The sequence below is a fragment of the Salarias fasciatus genome, chromosome 18 (genome assembly GCF_902148845.1).
Source record: "Salarias fasciatus chromosome 18, fSalaFa1.1, whole genome shotgun sequence".
NCBI classification, from domain to species: domain Eukaryota; kingdom Metazoa; phylum Chordata; class Actinopteri; order Blenniiformes; family Blenniidae; genus Salarias; species Salarias fasciatus.
Genome location: NC_043762.1, coordinates 15,989,996 through 16,017,363, shown reverse-complemented (window position 1 = coordinate 16,017,363; position 27,368 = coordinate 15,989,996). Strand labels below are relative to the sequence as shown.

The following is a 27,368-nucleotide window of genomic DNA, read 5'->3' as shown; positions in this document are numbered from 1 at the left end:
TATGGCTGTGTCTTTTTAAACGCTTTTGAAAAGGCGATACAGATCAGTTCAGCCTTCAGCAGAAATACTGCTAACAGCATTTTTTTTTTCCCAAATGTAGGCCTATTTGCTGTAAAGCTGGTATATATTTGATAATTTTCTCCATCACATTCAACCACTCTATGGTGAATGTGACCAAATGCACATGGACAGAATGCCTTTTTAATCGTTCTTCTGTAAGTTAAATGCACTTGGTGCAGGATGTTAATAAATTAGGCCTTTAGTGTATCTATATATGTTTGTTTTGTGTGTCTTGTGTTATGGTAATCAGCAGAAGCTGCAGCAGACCACACCACAAGGCGAGTAAATCGCAAGCTTAATAAGTGAAACGTCGTCCAATCATTTCATTACACCGCGATTCAACCATGCAAGTGCAAACATACCACCACGGGGAAAGGAGTAAATGCCGTGAGATGTAACTTGACAGTGTGTGCATCACTCACGTGTGCAGGCCATCGAGCGTGGGTCGGTCTCGGCGCGGTAGAAACCTTTCTCGCAAATGCATTCGAACGCCTGCTCCTGCGGGGACGAGCTGTGCAGAGGACATTTGGTGCAGTAGGCATCTGTGGCCGACGCTTTGTAGGTTCCAGGTCTGCACGCTGGATCAAAGGAGGAAGATAAACAGAATAAGAAGCTGTGCCAATGCCAAACCAAATGATACACACTCAGCTTTCATTAACCACACAGAGAAATGTTTTGCTGCATGGCTATGGCTGCTGTGCTTCCTGCAAAGCACCAGAACTCCAGCAAACTCCTATGATGTAAAGGCCAGCTTTATTTAACAACCCAATGAAATGTCTTTTGTAATATCATAAATGATTTTTCTCTTGTGTGCACGGTCGCTGAGATGGCTCGGAATACATTTATCCATTATGCTCCAAATGTTGTATGTAGCTGCAGTTGTTCCAGACTGATCTCCCGTCTCTGCCACAAACCGTTTTAATGGACGGTTCCAGGCTTTGTTTTTTACAGCTTTGCTCCTAATTTTGGAGCATTGGCGAACATTTCTGTTTATTATTATAACATTGTACAAAGCTCCGGGAGCTCGATAACAATGCTAAAAGTAGCGACTGGACAACAAAAAATAAATGCACGGGGGGTTTTCAACAAACCCCCTGGATTGCCAAACAGTCTTGAAATGGGCTCTGCTTGTTGTCCCTGCATTCAGCCCAGACATAACTCGACACAAAGTCATTGGAAAAGTTTATAGATTTGAGTCTTTCTAAAGTTCCGACTGCCAGTGTTTCTCAACTCACCTAAGACGCAGATTTAGAATATCATCCCTGATTTAAACCATCTATAGAAAGCTTAAACAGATTCAAGCGTAAAGCCAAATATTGGCACAATACGAAGTCATGTTACTACAGAGGTAGTATAGATACTGATGTGGCATGCAGCACCCATGGCAAGGAAAACAAAGTTTGATTTAATATACCCTGACATTAGGTTTAGTTGAGATCCTTTTACATCAGGCTGAAAGCCGGGTATAACCACAGGGTGGTACAGTCCAATAACACAGTGCTCCTGCAGATCAACTGTCATTCCTGTTATATAAGCATTAGATCTTCAGGCAACCAGGGGAACAAAAATATACAGCCACAGTCACAGCAATAGTCACAATAACATAATATGACTATTGCTATGGCTGTTACAGTGGCTGCATATTAGTCATTATGGGGAGTCATAAAGCTGGGGAGGGAAAGCGTGATACCACTCAACACGAGCGGCCCGCTGAAATAGACCAGGGACTAGAATGATTTCCCTTTTGCATCCAAGGCAGTAAAATGGAATTCCTGACTTTCCCTTTGGTAATCTAAATATAGATTAGTCATGTATTTATTTATACATTCATAGGCCTGGTATTCCCATTCTCGCAATCCTTTTCAGCCATAGTGGTAAATAGTATTACCGCCTACAAAACCCCATGTAAGGAAAATGAGGGTCTGGCATGCAATTTGATAGATGCTCTGTGTGTGTATGTGTATAATTGTGTGTGTGGTGCGTGTGTGTGTGGGGTGGGGGTGGGGGGGAATCAATGATGAGACAGATTCCACCAGGTGCTGATTGTATGTTCGTGTGCCAAGTGCTTGTGTGAGAACGTGTTAAGTATTCAGTGTGTGTGTGTGTGTGTGTGTGTGTGTGTGTGTGTGTGTGTGTGTGTGTGTGTGTGTGTTCGCCTGCTGATTGCTTGTGCTGCTGCTGAAGGTCACAAATTTAATCAAGCTACACGTCACTTGTCCTAGAAAAGCTGTATATTATCACACTAACGTGTTATAGGCACACACACACACACACACACACACACACACACACACACTCATACAGTATACACATACACTCAATGCTGTGGTCAACCCACGTACAGCGGAATGGAAAAGTGGCCTAAAAGTCGTGTGATTCCTCACTGTGGAGGTAAGTTCTTCCACCTGGATGCTGCGCTTGCTCGTATGCAGACAGTATTTTTAGGCAAATCATTCATCATAGGGGAGCAAAGTCCACTAGCACAATCCCCCAAAGAATTGAGAGAACACTGGAAAAAAAAAAAAGATGTCTGTGTAGGTGTGAAAGAGAGAGAAAGAAAAGAAGGAGAAAGAAAGGAGAAGAAAAGCAAAGGAGTGATAAATCTCAAAGGGTTTCTGCTCTCCTTCCCCCTTCCTGTCAGCTTCCAAGGTAATGGGTGCCTATGTGCTGTGCCGCGGACTGTGTGTGTGTTCCTGTTGGCTGGGCTGTAGGTGCAGAGTGGAAAAGCGGCTTTTCTCAGGGGATGTTGCATCCGGAGAGTCCTGGCTTCAGGCGCTGGCCAGCCACAGAAGCACAAAGGACCCCAGCCGTAGAGGACAGACAGGGCACCCGATGCCAGGCCTGGCCTCAGTACAACTGCCTGACCAAAAAACTTTCAGCAAGAATGGCGGCTTGGCTATACTATGAGTGGCGCTTGCTTCTCCTGATCTGCTCTTTCTCACTCCAGCCTTTCTTTCTTTGTCAAAGTCCCCCTTTTCTCCATCTCTCTTTCCCTTTCTCTCTCACTCCTCTTGCCTGTTTCCCCGCCTCCGTCCCATGGGAAACATGTTACTTGATTTGGCTACCTTATGATTAATGATTTACCACAGATATGAAAAAAGGGACAAGAAGGCTGAAACAGAGAGGCAGTGCTCGCACCAACGTGCACTCACACACAAGTTTAGACACTCAAACTCTGTTGTGAAGCTATGACCTAAGACCAGTTTTGCATTTCCCACAGTTGTTTGCGACGTGAATGTGTGTTTCTCCTAAAGATAAAGAGTGGCCTCAGATCTGGTGTCTTATTAAATATTCATTCGGTCGCCAGAGAGAGCCAGCGTATTTATGCCAATCGATACCTCTTAGATATGATACAGTACTGCTACTCAAGACACACCCTCAGTTACCACGCACTGATTGAGATGGAAACAGCTCAACTTTGTCCTTTGGGGAATGATCGGACACAGTGCTCATGAGATTATTTAGTTCTGTGTGACAGAGTGTTATGTTTTGTGACAGAGTACTTATGTTTTTTTATTGAAAAATCAGAAATAAGAGAGTATTTTCCAGCTTTGGTGGCAAATATTGGTAGAGAGTCTATCGTGAGAAAAGCAGAAGTAAAACAATACAAACCTTTTTGTTTGCTGGATGTGTAAACAGGATTCGCTCATGTTTTATTTACAGTCGGTGTGGCTGTACTCTAAGTAATCAAAAAGTAAAACTCAGACAGTTTTGTACTTGTTGCATTTTTTTTGACAAAAAAGTGGAATGTTATTCTTATTTAAAATCGAGCAAAATCAAGCATTACATGTCAGGAGGGGCTTTATGAGGAATCGCCGCTAAATTATTTAAGGAAATGTGTCCAGTTAATGTTGGAGGGCCTGTATAGTTGTACAAACAAACACACACACACACACAAACGTAAAGTTGACACGTCAAAGTCAATGTCATTACGATCTGCGCTGCATTTTTCTGATTTCTCTTCCTCTACCCAGCAGCGGACGTCGTCCTCTCGTCCATCCAAGTGTTTTCAGTAGGTTCACTGCTAATTGCTCAGTTCTCTCACTTTCTGTCGCACTTGGTTCAAGTCAAACATTGGCGACCCGCCGGCTTTACCATAAAGGGCAGAAAGACGCGACCAGTGCACGTGCGCGCGCATCCGTGAGCGTGCGTGGCGTAAAGTGTGTGTGTGTCTGTGTGTGCGCGCGCCCATGCGTGTGTGCACGTGCGTGTGTTCATTTGGGAGGGAGGGAAGTTGTGTAAAGCTTGCTGGCCCGCGGGAGATGAGTTCCATAATGGTCACCATGGCAACAGGCTTTCAAGATGGAGCCCTTCGAGTACCCCTTGAGTGCCACAGCTCCTGGAGCACAGAGCAGCCTGTGTGTGTGTGTGTGTGTGTGTATGTGTGTGTGTGTGTGTGTGTGTGTGTGTGTGTGTGTGTGTGTGTGTGTGTGTCAGTGTTAGTTGAGGGCAGCTACTTAAAAATTGATACATCAAGCATCAGTGGAGAAATCTGACAAGATTGAATCTGACGTCCTTTACGGGCATCAGGGTCGCATCTGTGTGTGTGTGTGTTTATGTGTGTGTGTCTCTGTGTGTGTATCTGTGTGTTTGTGCTCATGTGTACATGTCCGTGAAACATGTTTACGGTCAAACTGACATGTTGTCATACTAAACAAACGTCTTGCTAATAAAGAAAACGCACAATCACAGAGAGAGAAAGGTTTGTACGTTCAAGGGTTCCTCACAGTATTATTGCGCATGTGGTTTCCTAATTTCCTCTGTTAATGTTCGCAAAATATAGCTTTAATAGCCACAAGACATCTTAACCTCTGAGTTCATAACCGAAACTGTTGGTGTCAACAGTTTCTCGCAGTTTGCTTGGCGAACAAGAAGGCCTGTGCGGGATGGAGATGTCAGCATCAGAGTGTAGCTCCCCTGCCGAGTCTCTCTAATCCCTAATCGGAGTTCATGACAACCTTTAGTAGCGTAATATTCACCATTACCACTAATCCTGCAAGTCACACAGACAGAGAAATCAACCAAGCCTGTTACAGTTCTACGGTTTTTCTTTCTTTTTTTAGTTTTGACAGTAAAAGATAAAAAGAATTCGGAGTCAGACATGTTTTGTTGAAGTTGAAGTGTATTATCATGTCATGTTTGGAGATGGTTATTTACTAAAAAAGGAGACTATTACCCAAAATTAGTGGGAGCACTGTCTGTAAATACGACTTGCACTGCCGTGCACGCACGCATTTCCAATCTGCAATCTGACTTGAACTGACAGCCACGCTAATGAGGATGTTTGCTCACCAGCATATTGGGATTCAGTGGGCAAACTACCAAATTTAATGACTGATTCTAATATTTGCAGACTCGATGTTTGGATATATTTTAGGTCAGAATTACAGAAATTAACAGATTTCTTAACAGAGTTGCGTCGTTTTGCAGGAAAAGGGTTGCAAGAATATTATAGGGAAGAAAAGCATGCTGGAGCCTGGAATAAGAAAGGCAACAATATACGATTCAAGTTTGTACAGACAGTTGTGAAGTCTGTCAGTGAGAAAATGCATCCAACCACAGAACAGGTGTGAAAATATCCTTCCAGTAGAAATATCGGTGAAGATTTATTTTCAAATGTAGCTCCTTGAAGGATCCTTTTGTGTGTGTGATATTTTCTTTCTGGGCATGGTCCTTCTAAAAATGATCAGCTTGTGAAAAAGATAAGTCTAGGTAATCATAGGTTGCATCTATTTATTGTGTCCATCGCCACTTCTTAGCAGTTCAGCTCGTGCAGGAACTGTCCAGCATCGTGACTGACACTCCAGGACAGGCCCTTAACTTTGTTTATATGACATCTTATCACTTTTCCGACCCCCCCCCCCCCCCCCCCCCCCCCCCCCAACACGCACCGGATCAAACCGGATATGAAAAGGTTTATGATGTCCAGTACATGAAGCACACGAGTACACTCCGGCTACTTTCTGATCTGCTCTCTGTCCTCTGGATGCCAGCCAATTACTGAAAGCGGCCAAGAGGAACTACGGGATGTCGCCCCTCGCTTCCCAATTCTTTTCATATCAGTCTATTCTCTGTTTCTATTTTCTCATCTCTTTGTATTCCCTCCTGCCTGTCTACTATTTCTGTTTTTCTGTCTGTCCTCTCTTGCCCGCTCTCTCGCTTTCTTTCGTGTGTGTGTGTGTGTGTGTGTGTGTGTGTGTGTGTCTTTATTTCCCAGCGGGCTGTCTGTCATACTTTGACCCTGACCTTCTCCAGAGCTCCTGCACAAATATTTACTTTGTGGCTGACAGGCACACACACATACACAACCGTCAAAAAAAAAAAAAAAAAAAAAGACAGAAAGAAAGAAATCACAGGGAAAAAGAGCAAGCTCAGTTTCAGTGCAATTAAAGCAAACACAGATCTCCACAGACAGCCACTTTTCTGGTGGAAACCCAAGCTGATGGCTCGCTAATTTTGAGCCCGTGTGATTATCTTGCAGTCTAAAAACAGATCAAATAGGTACCAGGTGCATGTGTGTTTCTGTGTGAAGAGGGTCACGGGCAATAGATGGACAGAAACAGAGGGGAAGGCGGAAAAAGGAGGGAGAGAGCACATGGCAGACCTATAAAGGTCTGTTGGGAGTTTGGTTCACAGTCTGAATATCTTATTCTTCTGTCTTTTGTGTTATCAAGATGAAAGAGACATGAGAAACAAATCCAGCGAGAGAAACACACACCGAAAGTTCCGGTCTACACAGATGTAAACTTTCACTATTAGCGCACGCACTTTCTCCCCCATGACACCCATAGCTCAAACAGCTTCATTAAAACTGAGCCCTTGGTGTCTTAACATGTTCTGAACACGCATATACACACACACACACACACACACACACACACACCGTCTCCCCGGATGCACCCGGACACACACGGCGGCAGTAAACGTGCCCACATCAGCCGGCCCCGTGACCAGCGGAGTGTATGTAGGAGGAGCGGCGCCCCTCTTTTCTTCACCCGCGTTATTTTCAGTTCATCACTCTCAATAATTCATCCTCTCAGGCAGAGAAGGGAAGGAGAGCTCCGTGCCTTTTTCTCTGTGTCAGTCACACACACACACACACACACACACACACTCACACACACTCATGCAGATGTACCTGTCAAGTGGGAGGCCGCATTTTTTGCAGTCTTTATTTTGTGGGTGAGTCTGTCAGCCAACTCGCAGCAAACTGGATTGAAATAAGAGCAAAAAATCCTTCCCGTCTCATTCAGAGTCGACGATTACGTAAGAAAAACGGTGCTTCAGATTGCTGAGATTGTTCAAGGTCACAATAGATGAAAAAAAGACCGCAGCTGAGTTGGAGGAGTTGAGATTTTGTACACATTTCCTATTATACATCTTCAGAAAGGAATGCATGTGTTTGTGTGTTGGTGTGTGCCTCGAGTGGCATCTTCTTCCTGACAGACACGGAGCTGCCTCGTTATGAATGAAGTGTTTCACCAAAAAAAAAGAAAAAGAAAAAAACTTCCTCTTACCCAACTCCTGCAGATGCAGGCACCTATTCAGCATGCAGGAAGTCAAGGATGTCACATAGGAAAAAAAATCCCCCTTGGGTAAATCGGCACCTTGTGTGGCTTTGGAGCTCTCCGTAATGAAATCTGCTAAACTCAGTCCCGCAGGAGCTTTTCATCTGAATAAATATCGACGAAACAATTAAGTCTATGGGCAGACCTGCTTATGAAGCAGTCTTCAAAGGTAATGACACTCAGGCCTCAACGATGCCCTTTTAGCATTGCAATGCAGAGAGAATCCACAAAGAGAGATTGTTGTTGGTGCCTGACAGAAAGACCACGAGTGTTCCTGCTGGTTTCGGTCCGGTTCATTTTGAACTCATGAAAAGGTTACGGACGAGCATGTGCTGTGTTACACATGATGATGTCCATTTCACCAGTTATGATTAGATTAAACTAATCAAAGAGCCAAAGGCAGAAAGTTTCTTATTCTAAACCCTCCTTACAATTAGGAGTATGTTTAACTGTTGGCACGTCTCTCTGCAGTTGATGCCACTTTGCATTCAGAAAATAAATCACTCTTTGTTTTGGACTCAGCAATAAGCTTTCAAGCAAACAATTTCTCCTGAATTAATGAGAGAAGTTTAAAAAAAAATCCATTTTGGGATTTTTCTTATGGATTAACAAGATCAGTTACAAAACAATGAAGAAATACTGTCATCAATCTACGACTGTCAATCCCATTATTCAAGTTTTGGAGGGTATTAAAGAAGTTATCCTGAATATATGAGCTTACCGCGTGCCACTTTAATCAAGCTGGAACTTCTGCATTAATTCTCAGACCTTAGTTTAGAAAAAAAAGTGAAAACCCAATTTTGTTAATTCAGAGAACAAAGAATTATGTGAATTGAATCAACTTTAATAGTTCTGTCAAAATGTGTCCATCAGATATTAAGGCTTTTAAATGGATGACTATTGAGATATCAGTCAAATCAGATAAAATGGCAAAAACTTTCTGTAGTTTGAAAAGCACCAGCCTGCACCTGTTCTGTGTCCTGCAGCCTTCTCGGGCCTCTCCTCTGGGAAACGTCTTGAGGCACTGCTGAGATTTTCCATCTACTCTATTAGTACCACAGCAGCGGGTTCAATTAGAAGTCTTGAAAAACTGGAGATTGTCACATCTGTCAAGAGGTTCTGTGTAAATTTGTTCCCAGTTCTGGCAAATGCTGCAGGCTAAAAAAGTCGTTTTGAATTTGGTGGACGTTTCCTTTTTGGCCGTGGAACAACGGCGCAGCTGTAACGCACACAAAAGCGGCAACAAATTGGACTTCGACCACGGCTACATCTGTACAGCGGAGCAGAGCAATAACGCCCGTGCAGCGCCGGACCAATCAACCTGACAGACTGGTCGTACATCTGGAAACCATCCATAAACTAGAAAGAGAAGGAGGGAGGGGGGTCAGTGGTTGCCTTCCTGTCGTTGTGTTTCCTGTCGAACAGACCCGGTGGCTGCCTGCACGTCTCCTCCGCTCCCTCAGTGCACACACATGCACCTTTCGCGGAAAGCTTCGATTTTAAATGAGAAGTTTTGACACAGATTCAGCAGGAGAAAAAAAAAATAAAAAAATTGGGGAAATTGTTAACTTTCCCATGAGTGCACATGTGTTTATCCCTAACTGAAACTCAACGGCATATGGAACACAGCCAATTAATGGGAACTGTACCCAAAGGAGACAGACTCTCCCCTTTAAACCCTCTCCCCTTTCTCTCTCCTCTCTCTCTGCCTCCGTCTGCAGGGAATAGTGCTATATAAAGACGTGAGTAGTTGAAACGTGCATTAACAGTTTCTTAGTCCTTGGCCTGCTTTTCCTCTCCTCTCCTCGGGTTTATCCACAGCTCAACCCGCTGCGCCAGCCTGAGCTCAGCCACACGAGGTCCGGTCACTGTGAAGCCGCCCCGATGTTCAAGCCTCGCCGTGGTCAACAGTTTGGTGGTAAAAACACCATCATGAGGCGACTTTTCTGAACTGGGCTTGCACGTGCGACCACGGCAAGAGAAGAGTGGTGCATGGAGAGCCAGGATGAATAGACATTATCTGGGTCAGTGCTGCGCGGGTATGTGGATGGGAACTATGGGGGTATGGAGGATGCAGTGGAAAGCCTGAGCCTTTGTGATTTTGTGTCATTTATTCAGACACAAAGGAGAGGAGTTGAGAAAGTGAGAGGGAAGGGGGACAGAAAAGAGCATAAATGATGGGAAGGATGACTGCCGTTACCTAAATAAATGAAGAGCGAAGTCAAACCGGCAGAGCAGTCTGAAGGACAGACGACCGGCCTTTACCGAGCCTACACCGCGGTTTCACTTTGAAGAACATGCTGCTAATAATAACACTGTGTTGCCTGACACTTCAGCAGCTTAAGACACTAATATTCCCAGCAGTTCATAACACATGCACCTCTCGTATTCACCATGCCCAAACAAAAAGTGTCTGGTCGAGCTGTCTGAAGCCTTCTGTTCGCCGCCCACCACCTTCCTACCCACACCTTCATGCTCTCAAGCTCCCAGAGCTGCCACAGAACATACTACAGGAGGGAGCCCTTGACCTTCAAAAGTCTGTATCTGATCAACATAAAAATGCTCACTATACCCACTGCCTCCGCTGCCCACACAAATAACACAACACACACACACACACACCTCCACTGTTAAGGATAGAGGCAATAAAGAAAGGCAGATTCCCTGCTGAGCTTTCAGCACACACACAGACACGCTCAATCTCTTTCACAGGTGTGAAGATTAGCCTTTTCCTACGTCTTCTCCTGCTCAGACCTTTCATTACGGAGAGGCTGCAAACCTCCTATGAGATATAAAGCGTAAACTTCTTACGGCTGTATGTTCGAGTGTGTGATGCAGCCTGTTCTGTGCGCACCTGTGTGTGCAGTCAGAGTACTTCCTGTTTTAAATGTCCGGCGCGTGCACGTTATGTTGGAAACAGACTTTCACAGTAATTCCGTCCCTGCTGAGCTGCGGTCAGAGCCACGTCTGATTGACTGCGCGGCAAAACAGAAGGCCTTTGATTTCCACTCTCCAAGTGTTGTTTGACTGGCTTTTGTACATCACTGAGCAGGAGAGACAAACAGAACAACAACAGGGACTGCTGCATCCTTTGTTGGCTGGAAGTTCCCAGATACAGTCGATGAGCACAGATTTCGGTTTTGATCCCTTTCAAGCACTGAACGGTACTAAATCTCACAGCCTCACTTCAGAAAGTTACTGAGCCCACACAAAGAAGCAGTTTGGCATTCAACCACCTGCCACAATGTGACACGTTCCACTCCGCAGCTGATGCACAGATTGCGAGATATAACATGTTAATTTATGAGCTTTTGAGGTGACTGTAGGTGGATTTTTATTATCTTTGAACGGTTGCCAATCTTTATGCTAAGTTGTGGAAAGCAGCCGTGGGCCGTTTAAATGCTTTCATGAATTAAAACTGTGAAAATTCCCTTTGCAATTAACACAAAAAACAGCCTCACCACTAAAGGTTTTATTATAATGTGGATCAGCATTAATGTCTAGATTAATCTCAATCTTCTTTTCTATGTAAGAGGAGACACATCTTCCCCAAAATACCGACTCTCTGTTTTCCTCTAAAATATTATTCCAAGAGGTGTAGCAGCCCGTTAAAGTCAAAGTTGATCTCCATCACAGCCTCACAACTGAATGCATCAGACAACTCTCACCAGATCGGACTTGTTCCTCTATGATTCGCACTTTGGTTTTGATCCAATTAGAAAAGCGAAAAGAACAGCGGGCGAGCTAAGTGGAGACAGTACGGGGCGAGAGCTGCGACTTTTAAAAAGTTCCACTTGTTCCTGCTGCATGTTGCCAACATCAAACACACAAATGAAATGAATGAGGAGAAAAGGGGGGAACAGAAAGGTATAGCCAGGAAGACATGTCATTCTGACCCATCTTACACACACACACAGAGAGAGAGAGAGAGAGGGAGAGAGAACTTGCGTTGAAGTGACAGGTGTCTGTCCTTCTCCACTCCTTCTCCTCCATCTCTCCAGCATCTGAGGCAGTAATTGGCGCTGTCAGACACACAGAGAGGACGGAACACACAGACGCACACGTGGTCACAGCCACACACACACTCCTGCCCTTCAGCAAGCACCCCTGGGGCTTAAAGCAGGAGCAGGTTGAGAACAGTATTCACAGCATTGCCTACTGGCCGTGAGAGAAAGAGTCAGCGTGAGTGGACAAGGTGGGAGTACGAGGTGAAGACGGAGGAGGTGGAGGCAACGGCGGCAGACAGAAAAGGGAGGGCAAACAGAAAGCACAAGAGACAAAGAGAGAAGAAAGAAAGCGGTAGAGGAGTGGAGGCGGGGGACTGTAGCTGTACCGAGGCCTCTGCTTGTGGTAGAGAGAGATTGAAGAGAAGTGACAAGGATGTGCAAATGTGACAGAGAGAGAGAGAGAGAGAGAGAGAGAGAGAGAGATTATGCAACTCCAGTGGTGACAAAGCAGATGAGGATGATTTTCTGACTGAGCAGATGAGCTGCAGCCGTGAAGCCACTGTGTGTTCAATGGATGGGTCAGTTCGCTGTTAAAGGACGATGCATATATGAAAAGAAATCACATAAAAAACTTTGGTGATAATAAATTCTGACATATGACGTTTTTCTAAATATTAATACCTCTAATCTAAACACCATAATGTTGTCAACAGGCCACTGCACACTATTTTGATGGATCATTTTTAGTTCTGTCTGATTAAAGGTCAAATAACAAAGCTTCTATACTTTCCACTGGCAATCAGCTGATCAACTGTATGTATTTCTCTGAAAAAAAACTTGAAAAGCTTCCTTATACAGTCTTGTGAATACAGCTCTTTGTCATTTTTCAGTGGACTTATCATGGTTCTTATTATTTCCAAGCACTCTAAATAGTTTGTAGTGTTTTGAAACTGAGTTCCACTGAAGTTGGAGTCATGTGAAATGTAATCAAAACCAGAGCTCCAGCTCCTCCATGAATTCTGCCTTTCCAAATACAGGGGTGTTTCGCTGGAGGTAGAGTGTGAGGCTGTACGTCAGCTGTCTTTCCAACTGAATCATATCAAACAGAGGTTTGTAACATTTTGGCTTCACAGCATCTGTGTACAGCGCAGTCAAGCTCAACAATTCTGCTAACCTCAAAAAGAACATTAAACTTTATCTTGGGCATCATTACATTTCAATGTAATAATGCCTGTGATCTATGGATCATATTAGAACGTCTGCTGTAGTCGTCAACACTTTCCCGTCATCACCAGAATATCCTGTTTGTTCGAGCTTGGAAGTTCTACAGTTTGTTTGAGTTTTTATGTTCTGCTTTTGTTCAAGGGGGTTTCTTTGTTTTCCTTCCATATGCCAACCACAGGCGTCAGGGCAGATAAACAGTATTGATATGCAGGGTTTCCCCCTAGAATAAAAAATCAACAAATAATCAGGTGTCCACTGATCAAATAAATTGTGGGCTGTCGGCCTAAATGCTGCTGGTCTAAATAAGTATTTATTGTTCCACAAATTACTTACTTTAGTCAGATTTTAGGTCCAAAAGAACATTTGTATAATTATCCTATATGTTTTCATTATCACATTAATTATGATGAGTCGGTACATTATCGCGGTCAGGAAGAGTGATCGTTTGATGATCATTCATCTCAGGCTGGTGGTTTGTTTGTGTTTATGAATTAGAAATAATGCCTCATTTCCCACGGATCATACAGCCTCCTATTTCACAGTCTGGTAGTTGTTTGGACTGGTAGGAAATTCTCCCACTAAAGTAAGCGTCTTCCCCTTGTGTCATGAAGCACTTGACCAAGTTTAATCTAATCCCGTGTTCACCAGTAACAAACACATTTAAACATACATCCTCTCCTCCTTTGGGGAATAAGAACCGCTGGGTTGGAAAAGAGAAATGGAGAAAGATGAACACATGATCTATAAATGTTTAACGAGTGCAGACGAAGGAGATAAGGGCCGCCGCTACAAGGAAGCGGCGGGAGACAGAAAGAAAAATGCTGAGGTGAAAAAGGAAGACAATACCAGGAGAGACGGGTGAAGAGCAAAATGGGTGGCTTGTAGAGAGCGTGAGGTGGAGAACAGCCCCATTATAGGAGCAGACACCACCAGAGCAAGGTTAGAAAATAGCAGAGAGGAGGAGAAAGAGCCAGAGATTGTGAAAAAAGGGCTGTAATTGGAGGTGTCTGGTGTTTGTCTAACACACAGAGGCTAGTAATGATTCCATTAGCGCTTCACACCGAGAGAGAGCGACAGCGAAACAGAGAGGCAGACAGAGCGGGAGGCAGAGGGGAAAAGAATGAGAGTGACACAGAGACAAAAAGAAGACGCTGGAGAGGCCAGAAGATATGAAAAAGATTCACACAGAACACCCAAAGACAACAGTGAGCAGCCAGCAGCCAAATGGTAGAAAGGGAAGAACACAAAATGAACAAGAGGAGCAGTCAAGGCGTCCATTAAATGGCTTGCTCACCTGCATGCTGATGATAATTACAAATGCCCCTCCAGTCCTTTCTGCAGCTCGCTCCCCCACCTCACCCCTTCATCTCTTTGTGTGGCAGCAAACGAGGGAGGATGATTTAAATGCATTAGCGGAGTGTGTTTTCCCTAAGGAAGACCTCCAGACTGTGTCAGGGCAGGAACCTTTTGTTTGGAGCTGATGCCGAGCGCCGAGTGGACTCTTTAAAAGCATGGCCCCCCTTGTTCTCTCAGGAACACATTAAAGCACAATGTGCCGGGGTGCTGCACCTCTCCGTGTCCTCCCGTGTCTTTTAGAAATGCGCCCGTTAAAATGAGGCTGGTTGCAGACGTACTCGCATTATCTGGCGAAGTGGATTTGATCAAGGAAAGGAAACCACATCACAATCGAGGCAGCGGCACATGAGCCAAAGTTATTTCACACAAAAGAGGGATTGTCTCCCAGGAGTAAATTTGGCGTGGTTTTATAGGGAATAAACAAACATGAGATATGTTTGGCTGACACACGCTGAGTAGCAAAATCTCCTGTTGTATGAGGAGCAAATTTCATTGCTATGCAAATCCTTCCCAAGATCCCACAAAAATGTTTTCCCTAATACCAAGTAGGTGGCACATACATCCCTGTGGCAGAGAAGCGTCACTGAACCACAAAGGAATTAAAATCGACTAGAAAACACTTTTTTTTTTGTTTTCTTGGATTGTTTCTGCAATAATTGTTAGAGCAGCAAATGTTGCTTGAAATGAGCTAAAGCCATAAATCTGGAATTCCTCTTGATGACATTGGACACCTGTCCACACAACATCTGTAGCGAGCAGAACTCATTAGACACGGGACACATATATTCCCTGACATCTGACCCAATACTGTCAGTAAGCTCTGTTATTACCTCCGCGGTACACGCTCGCGTATCCCGTTACTGGCTTGTTAAACGCACTTTCATTGCTTAACTTATTCTCACCGGAGTGATGAGAATCGGGGTGCAGACTGATGAGGTCATGGAGGTCAACCGGGTCAACCCACTCTGTTGCATCTTTTCACTGACTGAAAATAAAGCCTCGATGCAAAGGGTGCGTGACGGACCAGCACAAAGCCATTTCAAACCTTTGCAGGGAATCCACCTGTCAAATAACCAGTTTGTCAATTTCCAAGACAGCCGTGCAGCTCAGCAGTCTGCGTTTCATGATTGAGATGCAGCCAGAGTTCTACCACAATCTGTGCACATTATCAGTCTGCAAACTGCAGAGTACAGCTTGTTCTTATTCACTTGTCTCTAAGGCCCAACTGCCAAGTTTCCTGGGCGTCCTGGCTGCCGCTTCTCCAAAACAACTGAAATTGCATTATGTGCACCGATTTCAAGTCTGCAGTGATGAATATCTATGATTCCATTTTCTTTTCGGGGGAAGAAGTGAGCCCGCAGGGACAGGTGACAGCGAGAAGCTAATACAGCTTGCTCACTCAAATGCATGCATGCACAGTATGTACACACACGCACACACACACACACTGCACACACCATCTGGGGACTTTTACAACTCAATAATCTGCTTCCTAAGGCATACCTTCTCCTCCCCTTCTTCAACACAACACACATCAATAAGCACCTTCTCACACACTCTTACTGCTCTTCTCCGCGCAGAAAAGAAATGAGATATTCAACTCTGACAAACACACAAAATAAATAAAAAATGGGAGATGCCTCAAAGCGACTTCTACCCTTTCCTCAGCAAGAGCTGTCCTTGCAGTGTTCATCGTGATGACACCCATACACTCACACACACACACGCACACACACACGCACGTATGCACGCTAAAAAACAAGGCATCTGTAACCCAAATACAGACTCATCGTCATTCCAGCTTCAGTTTCACAGCAAAAAATCCCAGAACTGAACGTGCACACACATTCATACACCACATCCGCTCCTCTCCCCAACAGTATATTCATGCGGTAGAAAAGGCCGAACGGGTGTGACCACAGCATTGTTACAATGAGTGCATTTGGAAGCTATTGTGGATTCTCACAATTGTTCTCATTTCCGAAAACTATCTTTTTTTTAATAAGGCATGTTGCATACACAAGTACACACTGCAGCTCAAGGTTAAATCCTGTCATAATGAATTTGCGTTGAACAAGCATTAAACCACTTCATACATTTTTCTGTCTGGCTTTAGTCGTTTGCCTTTTTTGTGGGTCTTTACCCAACACACACACACACACACACACACACACACATACACACACAGTCCCGAAGAGGCCTCGGGGCCGACGCCCCACTCACGTTGGCAGACGTCCTTGTTCTCCTCGAAGCCCGGTTTGCACACACACCTCCCGATGGGAACCAGCCAGCCTCCGTCTGCGCTGCAGTACATTTTGGGAGCTTCGAACTCCTCTGAGGCGTTCACACACACGCCGTGGACCTCAACCAGCGCCGTGTCTCCACCTGTGATTGTGTCGGGGAACTGGGCCAAGTTGAGCACCGTGAGCGGGCACTTTTTGTAGAAGACTCTGACAGAAACCAGAGCGATGCAGGCTCCCAGGTCCTGGAAGGCCAGGTAGAAACCCTTTTTGCTCAGGTTGCTGATGTCTCGCACTTCCGTGTTCAGCTTCAGGACACGATCGCCAACATCCACCTGTGGACAAGAGATATTTGTACGTTTTGTTTCATTTGATAGTGAGCGTCCGTTACAAGATATTCAAACATGTTCGCGTTAGTAAACAGTTACAACTTCTACAACATCCTCATTCATAGAAGTGATCAATGTAGACTAAATAATCTTGGATTCCTATTCGCCAGTGAGAGGAGGAGGAACTGTGAGAGAATGCAGGAAATCCAGACGCTGGACTGACAGAGCTGCTCTGCCTTCGCCCCTACCCTCACCTGTGACCACGAACCGAAAGAATGAGCGAAATGGGTTTTCTCTGCAGGGTGTCAGGCGCCACTTTTTTGTGACAGAGTGAGAAGCTCAGCCATCTGGGAGACATTCAAAGTTGAGCTGTTACTCCTCCACAAGAGGAGCCAGTTCAAGTGAATCGGGCATCTGATTAGGGCGCCCCCGGTAACCTGCCATTCGTATACCAGACACGTCCAATTGGGCAAAGGTGCCAAGGTTGGCCTCAGACCCACTGGAGAGATTATATCTCTGGTTTGGCCTGAGAGCAGCTTGGAATCCCCCACCCCCCAAGAAGAGGATAGATGGGGGTATGTGCATATATCTTTAAATACATATATTTGTGTATCTATGGTATGGATTTTGTATTTATAGTCAGGGTATATTGTGAGTGTGTGTGTTCTTTGACTGTATGGATGTCCTCACCTGTGTAAAGCTTTCATCCGCAGCGATGGTATCAATCTTGACGTACTGACTTTCCTTGATGAACCACAGGTTGGCATTATTAGATTCATAGTAGTACATGTTGAATGTCTGCAAAACACACACCGTTCATCAGTTAGCAGCCGTCACAGAAAAACACACAGTTAACCAGGACAGAAAATGTGGTGAATTTCTAACAAGGCTTTCATTTGCTGTGTGTAACTGTTTGTCTGCTTCTTTTGAAACCGAAGTCCGTCTGTGCCGACGGCCAGTCGGCAACACTACCCGCAGCTTCATGAAAGTGAAGGCCTTTTTAACTGTGTCACATTAACTCCGCTAGTCATTCTGGAGATGTAATGAGACCGAAAAGGGTGTAGAGGGCAAATAAAGTAGAGTGAAATGAATACAGAGGAGCAGTGCTATCAGAGAGATGGGAGGACAATGGAAAAAAAAAAATATTAGGTTAAAATATACACAGACACACAAAAAAGGCCTCTGGAGCTGCGTACGTTTCAGCCTGTGTCAGGTCTTTTTTTTTTTTTTTTTCATGTTTCCTCTCTTTTCATCTATTCATAATCCATTAAAGTGTGCTTCAGTCTGCATGAGTGTGTGTGCGCGTGCATGTGTTTGTTTTGAATGCATACAGCAAGAAAAAGAAGAATCAAATCGTAAATCAGATAATTAAAATGGCCTTTTGCAGCCCTGCTGTATAATGTAGTATAATGTAGGAGCACTGATTTCATACTTCCAATAATTATATTACGAAAAGTACATATCACCTTCTGAAAGGCCTGACATTAATAAATATGCTAATATGTATCAAAACAACAGAGCAGGCCGATAGCTCAGATATAAATCAATATGCAGAAAGAAAACCTTCCTCCTCACAAGTGTTCATTTACAAGTGTAAACAGGCTTAAATTAGTTCATTTTTATTCTCACGGTGCAAATATGCATGCTGTTTTAATGTGTGAATGTCCTACTTTGTGTTACAATTACTCTCACACTTTCATTGTAAATATATGTGTTTAGTTGTGAAAGAAAACACCGATCACAATACAGCCCACTGCGTTTTATTCAAAAGGCGACGGAGACGGGAATGACAGATAATACTCTGTAAAGATTCAAACAAATTCTCTGTGCAGCATGTTTCGAATGTAACTCACTCCTTTGATATTGATTTCTTCTAAAGAGACTCTTTTTTTTTAAACAGATTTCAAAAAAGCAGACGACGCAACACCAATTGAATTAGTCACATATAAATGTTTCATCATGTGTGAGCAACGCAGGATGACTTAAACACACACCGAGTCCTCAGAGGCCTTATGTGTCATGGCGTTTGCTCCTGCATTCCCAACCGTTCATAAAGATGACGCATACCTCTTTGCAGGTACCGGGAACCCCGGGCAGGCTGTTGCAGTCCCTCAGAGTGAACTTAATCTCGATGTAGACGCGCTGCGCTCCTTCCCTGCTGATGTGGCGCGTCCTCAGCCAGTTGTTCTGGTTGGCCTCCATGACGTTACACACCTGGTAGGTCCTCATCGGGGTGTTCCTCTCATCCATCACACTGATCTCCTCCCACTGAGGATTAGAGAGGGAACGTGTATTTAGACAAATCTGTTTAATTTATTTATTTATATATTCGTGATAATTAAAAGAAGGAAAAGTGAGGGGAAGGAAGGAGGGAGCACATGAAACTGTAGCCATTGGGATTCTTGCCTCACACTTCAGTTTATGTTGGGGTTTGAGGCCTTTATTCAGTGACTCGCAATTTAAATTGTCTCCGTGTGATAAAAGTTTTAGCAAAACAGCGAATCAAGTGGGAATAAGTTTTGTGGAAATGAAAGTTGTCAGTTGCGCACTTCCGCCAGCCGCCACATGCTTGTGTAACATGTCTGCATTTATCAGCGCCGTTGCAAACACCCACCCTGACCTAGAATCAGCTCCGACTCACAGCAACCCTCACCTGCAGGAACACTGTGAGGGTAAGTACACAGCGCAGAAAAAAAGGCAAAAAAAAAAATACAATAAAAAGCAAAAGCACAGAAATAGTGCTCAGATAGTGGGGGTGGACAGAGTAATGAGGGGAAGCCGAGGTGAATGAATAAGTGATGTGGAGAAGGAGAAGCGAGGAGAGGTGAGGACAGCAGAGAAGCAATTGTGTCCTTGCGAGGAAATGTTCTTAACCTAAAATTACATTTCCAATCAATGACAAAGTGAACGCGAGCGCGAGGCGGAGTGATGTTCAGCAGTTATGAGGCCGGCTTGACAACAGCACCACTCAGCTGTAAGATCATCTTACTTCATCACTGGTCAATGCACAAAGAAAATCTCAGTTCAGAGATTGCTTGTGGGGGAAACTGGGCCCGAGTTCAGTGAAGTGTGGTTTAGCGCAAACCAACACTAAGCCTGCATGTTCTGTTTCCATGTCTGGGTGACTCTGAGTGATGATCTGTGTCAAGATGACTGAAGGACTGTCTTTGTCTTTGCTGCACATGTGCGAGGAGTGAGGCTGTTTTTCTAAAGGGAATGCATGATTTAGCGCTTAAGAAGTCGAAGTGTGTGTGTCAAGAAGTAAGATGGAGAAAGAGAGAGAGAGAGAGAAGGAGTAGGTAGGACAGAGCTACTTTGTCTCCCGTCATCTGCTACCATCTGTTTCCACTTCTGACTAAGGCTGTAATTGAGAACACTTCTTGCATGAGCAGGAAAACATTTCTATCTACACACACACACACACACACACACACACACACACACACACACACACACATAGACAGGCACACACGTATATACAAGTGACACACACACAGAACATGTCTATTCCTTAAAGAAAAAGAAAACAAACCAATGTGGTTTTAGTGTCTCAAGATATCTGATCCGTTCAAGAGGAAGCTAACTGGATTTTCTTGTACACACACACACACACACACACACACACACACACACACACACACACACACTGAAAACGACACTTCCAAACTAGACGAGTCCTGGTTTGTGACCAGGGATGAGAGGACCACCATCTCTGCGCTGAACTCCAGTCATGTGAAGGCTGAAACTTTAAGCCCCTCAAGTGATGAGCGCAGATCGCCTTACAGCTGCGAACCCATGTAAACACAACGTATACATGGCGTGAACACATAGCGGATACACGCGTGCGCACAGCTGCAAGAACGGCAGCATGCGCTTGGACTCGCCATAGTACCTTCCAGTCATCCCTAAAGTACCTTTCAATTTGAGAAAGCTAAAAAAAAAAAAAAAAAAGGCTAGTAAAACTACATAAAGCAGCCAAATGCAAAGAGAAACTTTGAGTCCAGGCTAAGGTTGACTTCTTGAGGTTAATCTAATGTGACGGCTCAACAACCCAGCAAACGCTTGACGCATTTCACCTCCGAGTCCTGAGCACTAAAACAGATCCGCATAAAAACACACTTCTCACTATAGGCTCGCGCACGCTCGCCAGCTCCCTCGCACGCTCACATGCTTTTAATCTCCGCTGAAATGTCTGCAGCGTATGAACTGGAGCCTGAACAAAACCAGCTCTTTCTTGATCCTAACTGAGTTGTCCTTGAGCAGAGAAACAGAGAGGAGGAAGGAGAAAAAGCTGGAGAAGAGGAAGCAGAAGATTGTTTAATGCTGCTGCAGTTAGCTGATACCAACGTCCCCGGCAGCCGGTTTAGAGTTTGGAGATTACATACAGTATAAACGACGTATCACTGGAGTCTTGTATGCACACAGCGGCAGAGACTCATTGTGATCAGCCACACTTGATTCAATTAAAAGAACAAAACACGAGACCGAGAAAGAAAGGGAGCGAAAAGAGAGGAGAGTGAAATGAATGTTGGTAAATTACAGGCACGCCTGGCAGCTAAATGGACCCATCTGTGCAGAGCCGAGACCAGTCGGACATAACAGGACGGTCACACACACCCACCCACACAAATACACAAAGCTCAGTCCCCAGGGAGTGGTGATTAAAGCATTTATGGGAATAGTCATTGAGGGATAAAGAGGGCTTTATGATGTCTTTGTTTATTTCTTTGTAGGCAGAGTTTGGAGTGGCTGGATTACTGCCACTTCCTGGTGAGTGACTTATTTCCCCAGTTGGCGAGTCTGTTCATTGTCACTTTTGCCGGGTGAAAAGCACAGGTGTGTTTAAGAAGTTGGAAAACAACCTGTTTGCCCCCATATCTGCTAATGATACCGCAAGCCGCATGAGGGGCAAAAAAAAACAAAACACTAAAAATACATCTAAGAAAATGTTTGGATAGACTCACAGTTCACACTTTCTGAACACAGGTGTACAAATATGCACAAACACACACACACACACACACACACACACACACACACACACACACGGTTGCCGCTGCTGCCAGTGCTGTGTTGTTTCAGTCTGGGTCTGAATTAACATTCAGAATACCCCCCTCCCTCCCTCCCTGAACCCTTAATCACCTCGGCCAATCAGCACTGAGCCTGCTTGATTGCTTTGAAGTGAAGCAGCGACGTCGGTTCGGGGTTTAAGTTCAACCATTCACAAGCTTAACATTACATCCCTCCTCCTGCAATCATCTGATGGGTACACCTACGACGGCATAATTGGCCTCTGAAACTCTGGAACAGTCTACGTCTTAATGAGCAGAGACAGAAAAGCAGAAGGTAGAGATGGCAGAGGTGGGCGGAGGGGGGGGGGGGGGGGGGGTTTGGGGGGGGGGGGGGGGGGGGGGGGGGGTCTGTGGGCCGAGGTGCCTCCGGGGAGAGCAGAGAGGTTGTGGGGCCTCCCATTTGCAAACATCATTAAGATGTATCTGTTTTGTGTCCCTCACGAGGAACACCCCTGCACGGTGACAGAAGTGGGTCGCTCCGCTCCGTCTCAGCCACATCCGGCCTCGCACGGCTTGGATTAGGCGTGACCTCTGGGGGTCAAGTGTCACTTTGGACTGATTCAGGTAGACACCGGCCTCATGTTGGTGAGAATTGCTTCTCACTGCGAATAATCCTCAGGTTTAAAGTCCAAAGGTCATCTTGATAATCCCTCTGTATGAAATGTCGGACCTTCTCACAGCCCTTCTCTCACTTCTCCTCTTAGAGTATATCATAGCTCTCCTATCACTTCTGTCAAATTTCATCCTCCGCATTTCATCTGCGACAGATGTCTTTCTTATGGGAGGGGGAAGCATCTAATTTTGACTAACTTTAAACCAGATAAGATACATCCAGCAATTTGTATGTCCGAGCATCATCCTTTTGACAAAGAGAGGCTAACTCTCAAGTGTAATTATTCAATGTTTAAATAAAGAACAACATTGGGATACTGGCGTGTCGAGATTGAAGTGATGCCCTCAGGACAGCGAAGAATATTTTAAGTAGCCTGCATAATGACTCAGACTCATAAAAACGGCTTTGTCCCACTCTGCATGACCAAAATGGACTAAGCCCTAACAAAGCTTACAGATTAACAATTTTGGTATATGCACGGCATTCATGCATATGTTGACTTAAAGAGCTGCCGTGCAAAGCAAATGTAAACAGAAAATAAATAGAAAATTAGCTTTTTGATCTCCGGTGACTTCCTAATGGTGTGCAAATCTGCAAATGCAGCCACCATGCTTGTGTGTGGTTATATTTCTGAAACCATCACACTGAACTCAAACTTTTGCTTCTAACACACATTAGCTACACACTTTGACACCCACCAATGTTTCTTATCATCAGCTATCACTGCAACGCATTCAATGCACTGCTAGTCACATCTTATCAGTTTTTTTGTTTACAATTCATCTTTTTATTATTTATTATTGAGCTTTTTTCATGTGTTTATGCCATGTTGGAAATTGCCTGCCTTGCTGCTGTGTGGTCCATCTAATTGCACCCCAGGGGGGGGAAAAAAAAAAAAATCTGTTTTTCAGGTTTTCTTTTATTTTGCCCTTGATTCTGCCAAATGCCCTACCTTTCAATGACAGAATAATTAATAGATTTATGCGGCGAGTCAAAACTGTTCCAAAACGTAATATAGTCTTATTTGCTCTCGCCGCACTCGTCCGCCAGTCAGGTGAACATACAAACAGCTCTGAAAACATAACCTAATTGACGGAGTTAATGAAGCGTTAAAATGACTGATACTAAAATCCGCACCGAGGTGCTAATGAATTAGGTTACTGTTAGTTTTTAAAGTAATTATGTCAGGACGTCACGGCTAAACTTGCAATTTTGAAGTGATGTTAGAAAATAATAACGCACACCAGTCTCTGCTAACACTTCTTTCAGGTCACCGTAATTGATTTTTTTTTTTTTTTTTTTTTTTTTTTTTGTTCACCTTCAGTTCCACCTTCTTTTGGTTCATGTCTCTTTGTCTTTATTGTGAGACTGAAACCATTTGTGCAGTTTTGTTGGCGTTTTCCTTTTCAGATAAAATAGTTGATAAAATACATGTCTGGCATTGAAGTAAAAGGACTAAATACATTTACCTCAGTTGATATGATTAACAGTCTCTTCATTCTGTTCATCTGAGAGACCCTTGAAGCTACTTTACCTTGAATTTCTGTACTAACTTGGTAATGATGACGTCCAGGAAAAGGAGATGGTTATTGTATTTTTTTTTTTCAACTTTCTGGTTGTTGTTTTTTTTTTTTAATCCATACAAAAACTGCCCAACCTGCAGCATATCTTCAAATAAAGTAAATTTTGTACTTCAAAATGACACAAAACCTTCCATAAAATGAACACTTTAGACCCTGGTGTACCGCTCTCCTTGAGAGGACGAGGAGAAACCCGTAAAAACCTCCAGAAGATGACCGCACAATCAAAGGCTTTTCAATTAGGCTGAACTTGATACCCTTGATCGGCTGAGAAAACAACCTTGCTGAGCTCTGCTCACTTGAGCTGCCTCTCTGCTGCACACAACCATGAAACCGCGTGTGGCATCCTGCAATTTAACACACTGATGCTGAATGGCGGATAAGGAAGAGAGAGAGAGAAGTGTGACTCGAGAGGAAATAGAATTAATTCAGAGCCATTCAACAGCCTCGGCGCTACAGTGACATACAGAGCCGGCTCTATTGAAGGCGCCTCGTCGCTCTTCCTCTCCGCGCTCCCGCCCTCTTCCTCTCCTCACTTCTCTGTTGTCATTTTTTGATTCATGGTGGCTGCACTCCAGACTCCCTTGGTCCCTATACCTGCAAAAAGCCAGTTATGTAACGCTCGGACCACCCCCACTCGCCCTCGCCTCCTGACACACATGTAGACATGCAAACAACGCCAACAACACCATCGCCTCTTATGTAACAATGTTTACTTCTCCACCTTACCCTTTCGCTCCATCCGAAAAAGATTACAGCCGGTTATAGTCGGAGGCTCCTGTGCCACGGCGCTTCCAGCGCGGCAGAAATAATTTGTAAATTCCCCCTGCAGACTCCCGATTTAGCAAAGAGCGCTCATGAACCCAGTGCTCCCGAAAACACACACTCCAGCGCTGCTGCACACTCCGAGTCCCTGCCTGCTCCCTGGAAATAAAACCTGTCAACACAACCTGCTCCTTCAGATCAGGTTCATGCGATTGGAGACGGTTCCAACACAAAGAGATGATATTTTACATTTTATTTGTGTATCCGTGTGTGTGTGTTCAGATACTCACCCCTTCATTAGGGTACGCCTCCCAGCCCAGGTCTGCCAGGGCCGACATGGAGTCCAGCAAAGTAACTGCAACAACACAAACAGAAAGAAACAAACATGTTAAACTGTTAATTTCTCAATTCCCATTTTTCTCTACAAAGTTTTCAAGATACGGTGTGACACATTTTGCCTATGAAAATGGACTACACAGCATTGTGTCCGACTGTAAAGCTTCCACATAAGAAACTCCCAAGATGTTTCCATGTTTTATACAAGGGTGTCTTTTGTTGTGTTCGAGCACGCTGGCAGTGGAATCACCAGCAGTGGCAAGCCTATAATTTCTGCAGTGAGATTGCTGTGGTTGTGCTGCAGCTGTTATGGTTCAAGGGGGACACAAAGTCAGACAATTAAACAGCGTCAAGATGTCGAGGACAGACTGCATTTTCCAGTTAATTTTGACTTTTTTGACATTAAAGTAATAGTCCAACCAAACCCCCTCTTTAGAGTTTCACTCATATAGAAAAAAGGTTTGAACACGGTGGTTTATTTCCTGAAGATTTTGTTCGGCAAAGCCCATCATTGAAGTCAGGCCACTCGCTAGAAGTCAATTATTTCTTTATGTTCCAGTCATTTTGACTCTTGCATTTAAAATGTAATGGCTGCTTTTGAAATCATTGTGAGCATTTTGAAGGCTTTGTCAGAGTGACACTCGCAAGAGGAGAATGTCATTGAGGACAAAGTGCAGCGGCACCAAAATGAATGGTTATTGTACTCGGAATCACACATGTTGTTTCCAGCGTGTGATCTCGGCATGACGGGAGGAAGTGGAGGGAGGACGAAGCGAAGGTGAGAACGAAAGGAGAGGAGGAGAAGTGGCAGGTTGTACGGCAGGAGGCATAGTGAAAACCCGCTCGGATTTGAGAGCAAGGTTTCCAACCAGAGTGTGTTTCTACGTGTGTGTGTGTGTCTGTCTCTTGTTTATGTGCAGGTGAGCGCCTTGCTCAGGCTTGGCTCGCTCAGGTCCTAATCAAGCCTTCAACACTGCTGACCATCAATATTTAATCAGCATCCATCTGCAGAGACCACTGCTTCTCTTTCTTCTTTCGCTCTCTTCTTCGCACACGTTGTGTCCCTCCCAGATTATCCATCCTGTGTTGAAATCTTTCGACCTACAGATCGCGCCTCAGACGTGTGAGCCGCTGACCTGACACGATTTAAACTGACTGCATCACTTTTAGGCGGCACGCTTTCTTATTCCCTCAAAATCACTTAAAGGTAACAGCTGCAACCTAGAAAAACTCCACTTCCTAATAAAAATTACACTAATGACTCAACTGTAGAGAGGTGAAAGTGTTTTTCAAATCCTTCCCAACCTTTCTTTTCCTGTTTTTCTCCTCTTTTCACGCTCATGCTGTTCGTCAGCCGTAACTGAATCCCAGCACAGCGCAGCACGACAACAGGGAGGCGCCTCATGCTGCAACGCCGTGTCCATACATGTGCGCGTATATCAACACTCACATCTTTTTGTGTCTAAGTGAGAAAAACAGCTCAGACAATATAATGCAGGTAGAATAATGACGCAGAGAAAGGGAGACGCGGCGCAGCGGCGCTGAGGTGAGAGGGAGACGGATTAAATGAGAGGGACGACACTGAAACTGTGGAGGGGAGGCGCTGCGCTGCTAAAGGTCAGAGAAAGCCTCCAGCCCCGGCGTGTGTTCAGGGGAACTGAGGACCATTTACACCGCTTTCCTCAGTTCATGGGCTTTTGAGTGGCGTAGAGAAATGGGACATAATAGTATAATAATATATGATTTCAAGACCCGGCAGAGAGGCTCTCGCATTCTTTTTCAAACACGCTCATATTGCTGTGCAGAGATAAAAGCGACCTATCAACAAGGAATTAAGCAAAATTGTCTGTTTCAAATACAGCCAATTATGTCAGTGATATTCTCTGTGATTTACTTAGTCTAATAACATTTTATGTGTTTGACAGAGTCGAGCTGAGCGCAGCCGTGGCAGTTTTAAAGGGTCAGATAACTCACAGAGATCCCGCTTTAAACCAGTGTAAACAGAGATTGGCCGTGCTCTTCAGTTAAGAAGGGAAAGAAAGTTTTTGGCATTTTTGCAGCCGCTGTATTTGTTCTCATTAGATATTTTTCTTACTGTCCAGTAAGCTAAAGTGTTGCTCAGGCCATTACATATTCTAAAGCCACTTCGGATTCCACAGGGACAATGCACATATACATAAAGCTACCCATCAACACTTTCCTCTTCTCCTCACACCCAATGTCAATACCACTTATCACTTGTAATCAATGGCTGGATTCATCTATAATGTATTAGCTG

The 27,368-nt window shown here is 44.4% G+C and overlaps 1 protein-coding gene across 2 annotated transcripts in view; it reads right to left on the bottom strand.

Annotated features, from left to right (window-relative positions):
* The window catches only part of LOC115405665 (ephrin type-A receptor 3-like), an 81,427-nt gene that overhangs the window by 41,058 nt on the left and 13,001 nt on the right, over window positions 1-27,368 (bottom strand). For both annotated transcript variants that reach the window (XM_030115303.1, XM_030115304.1), the window contains exons 2-6: window positions 25,045-25,109; window positions 18,792-18,992; window positions 17,415-17,522; window positions 16,379-16,730; window positions 483-638 (exon numbers count right to left, since the gene is read on the bottom strand). In XM_030115303.1, coding sequence (XP_029971163.1) covers window positions 483-638; window positions 16,379-16,730; window positions 17,415-17,522; window positions 18,792-18,992; window positions 25,045-25,109 — 882 coding nt within the window. The remainder of the gene's footprint in view (window positions 1-482; window positions 639-16,378; window positions 16,731-17,414; window positions 17,523-18,791; window positions 18,993-25,044; window positions 25,110-27,368) is intronic.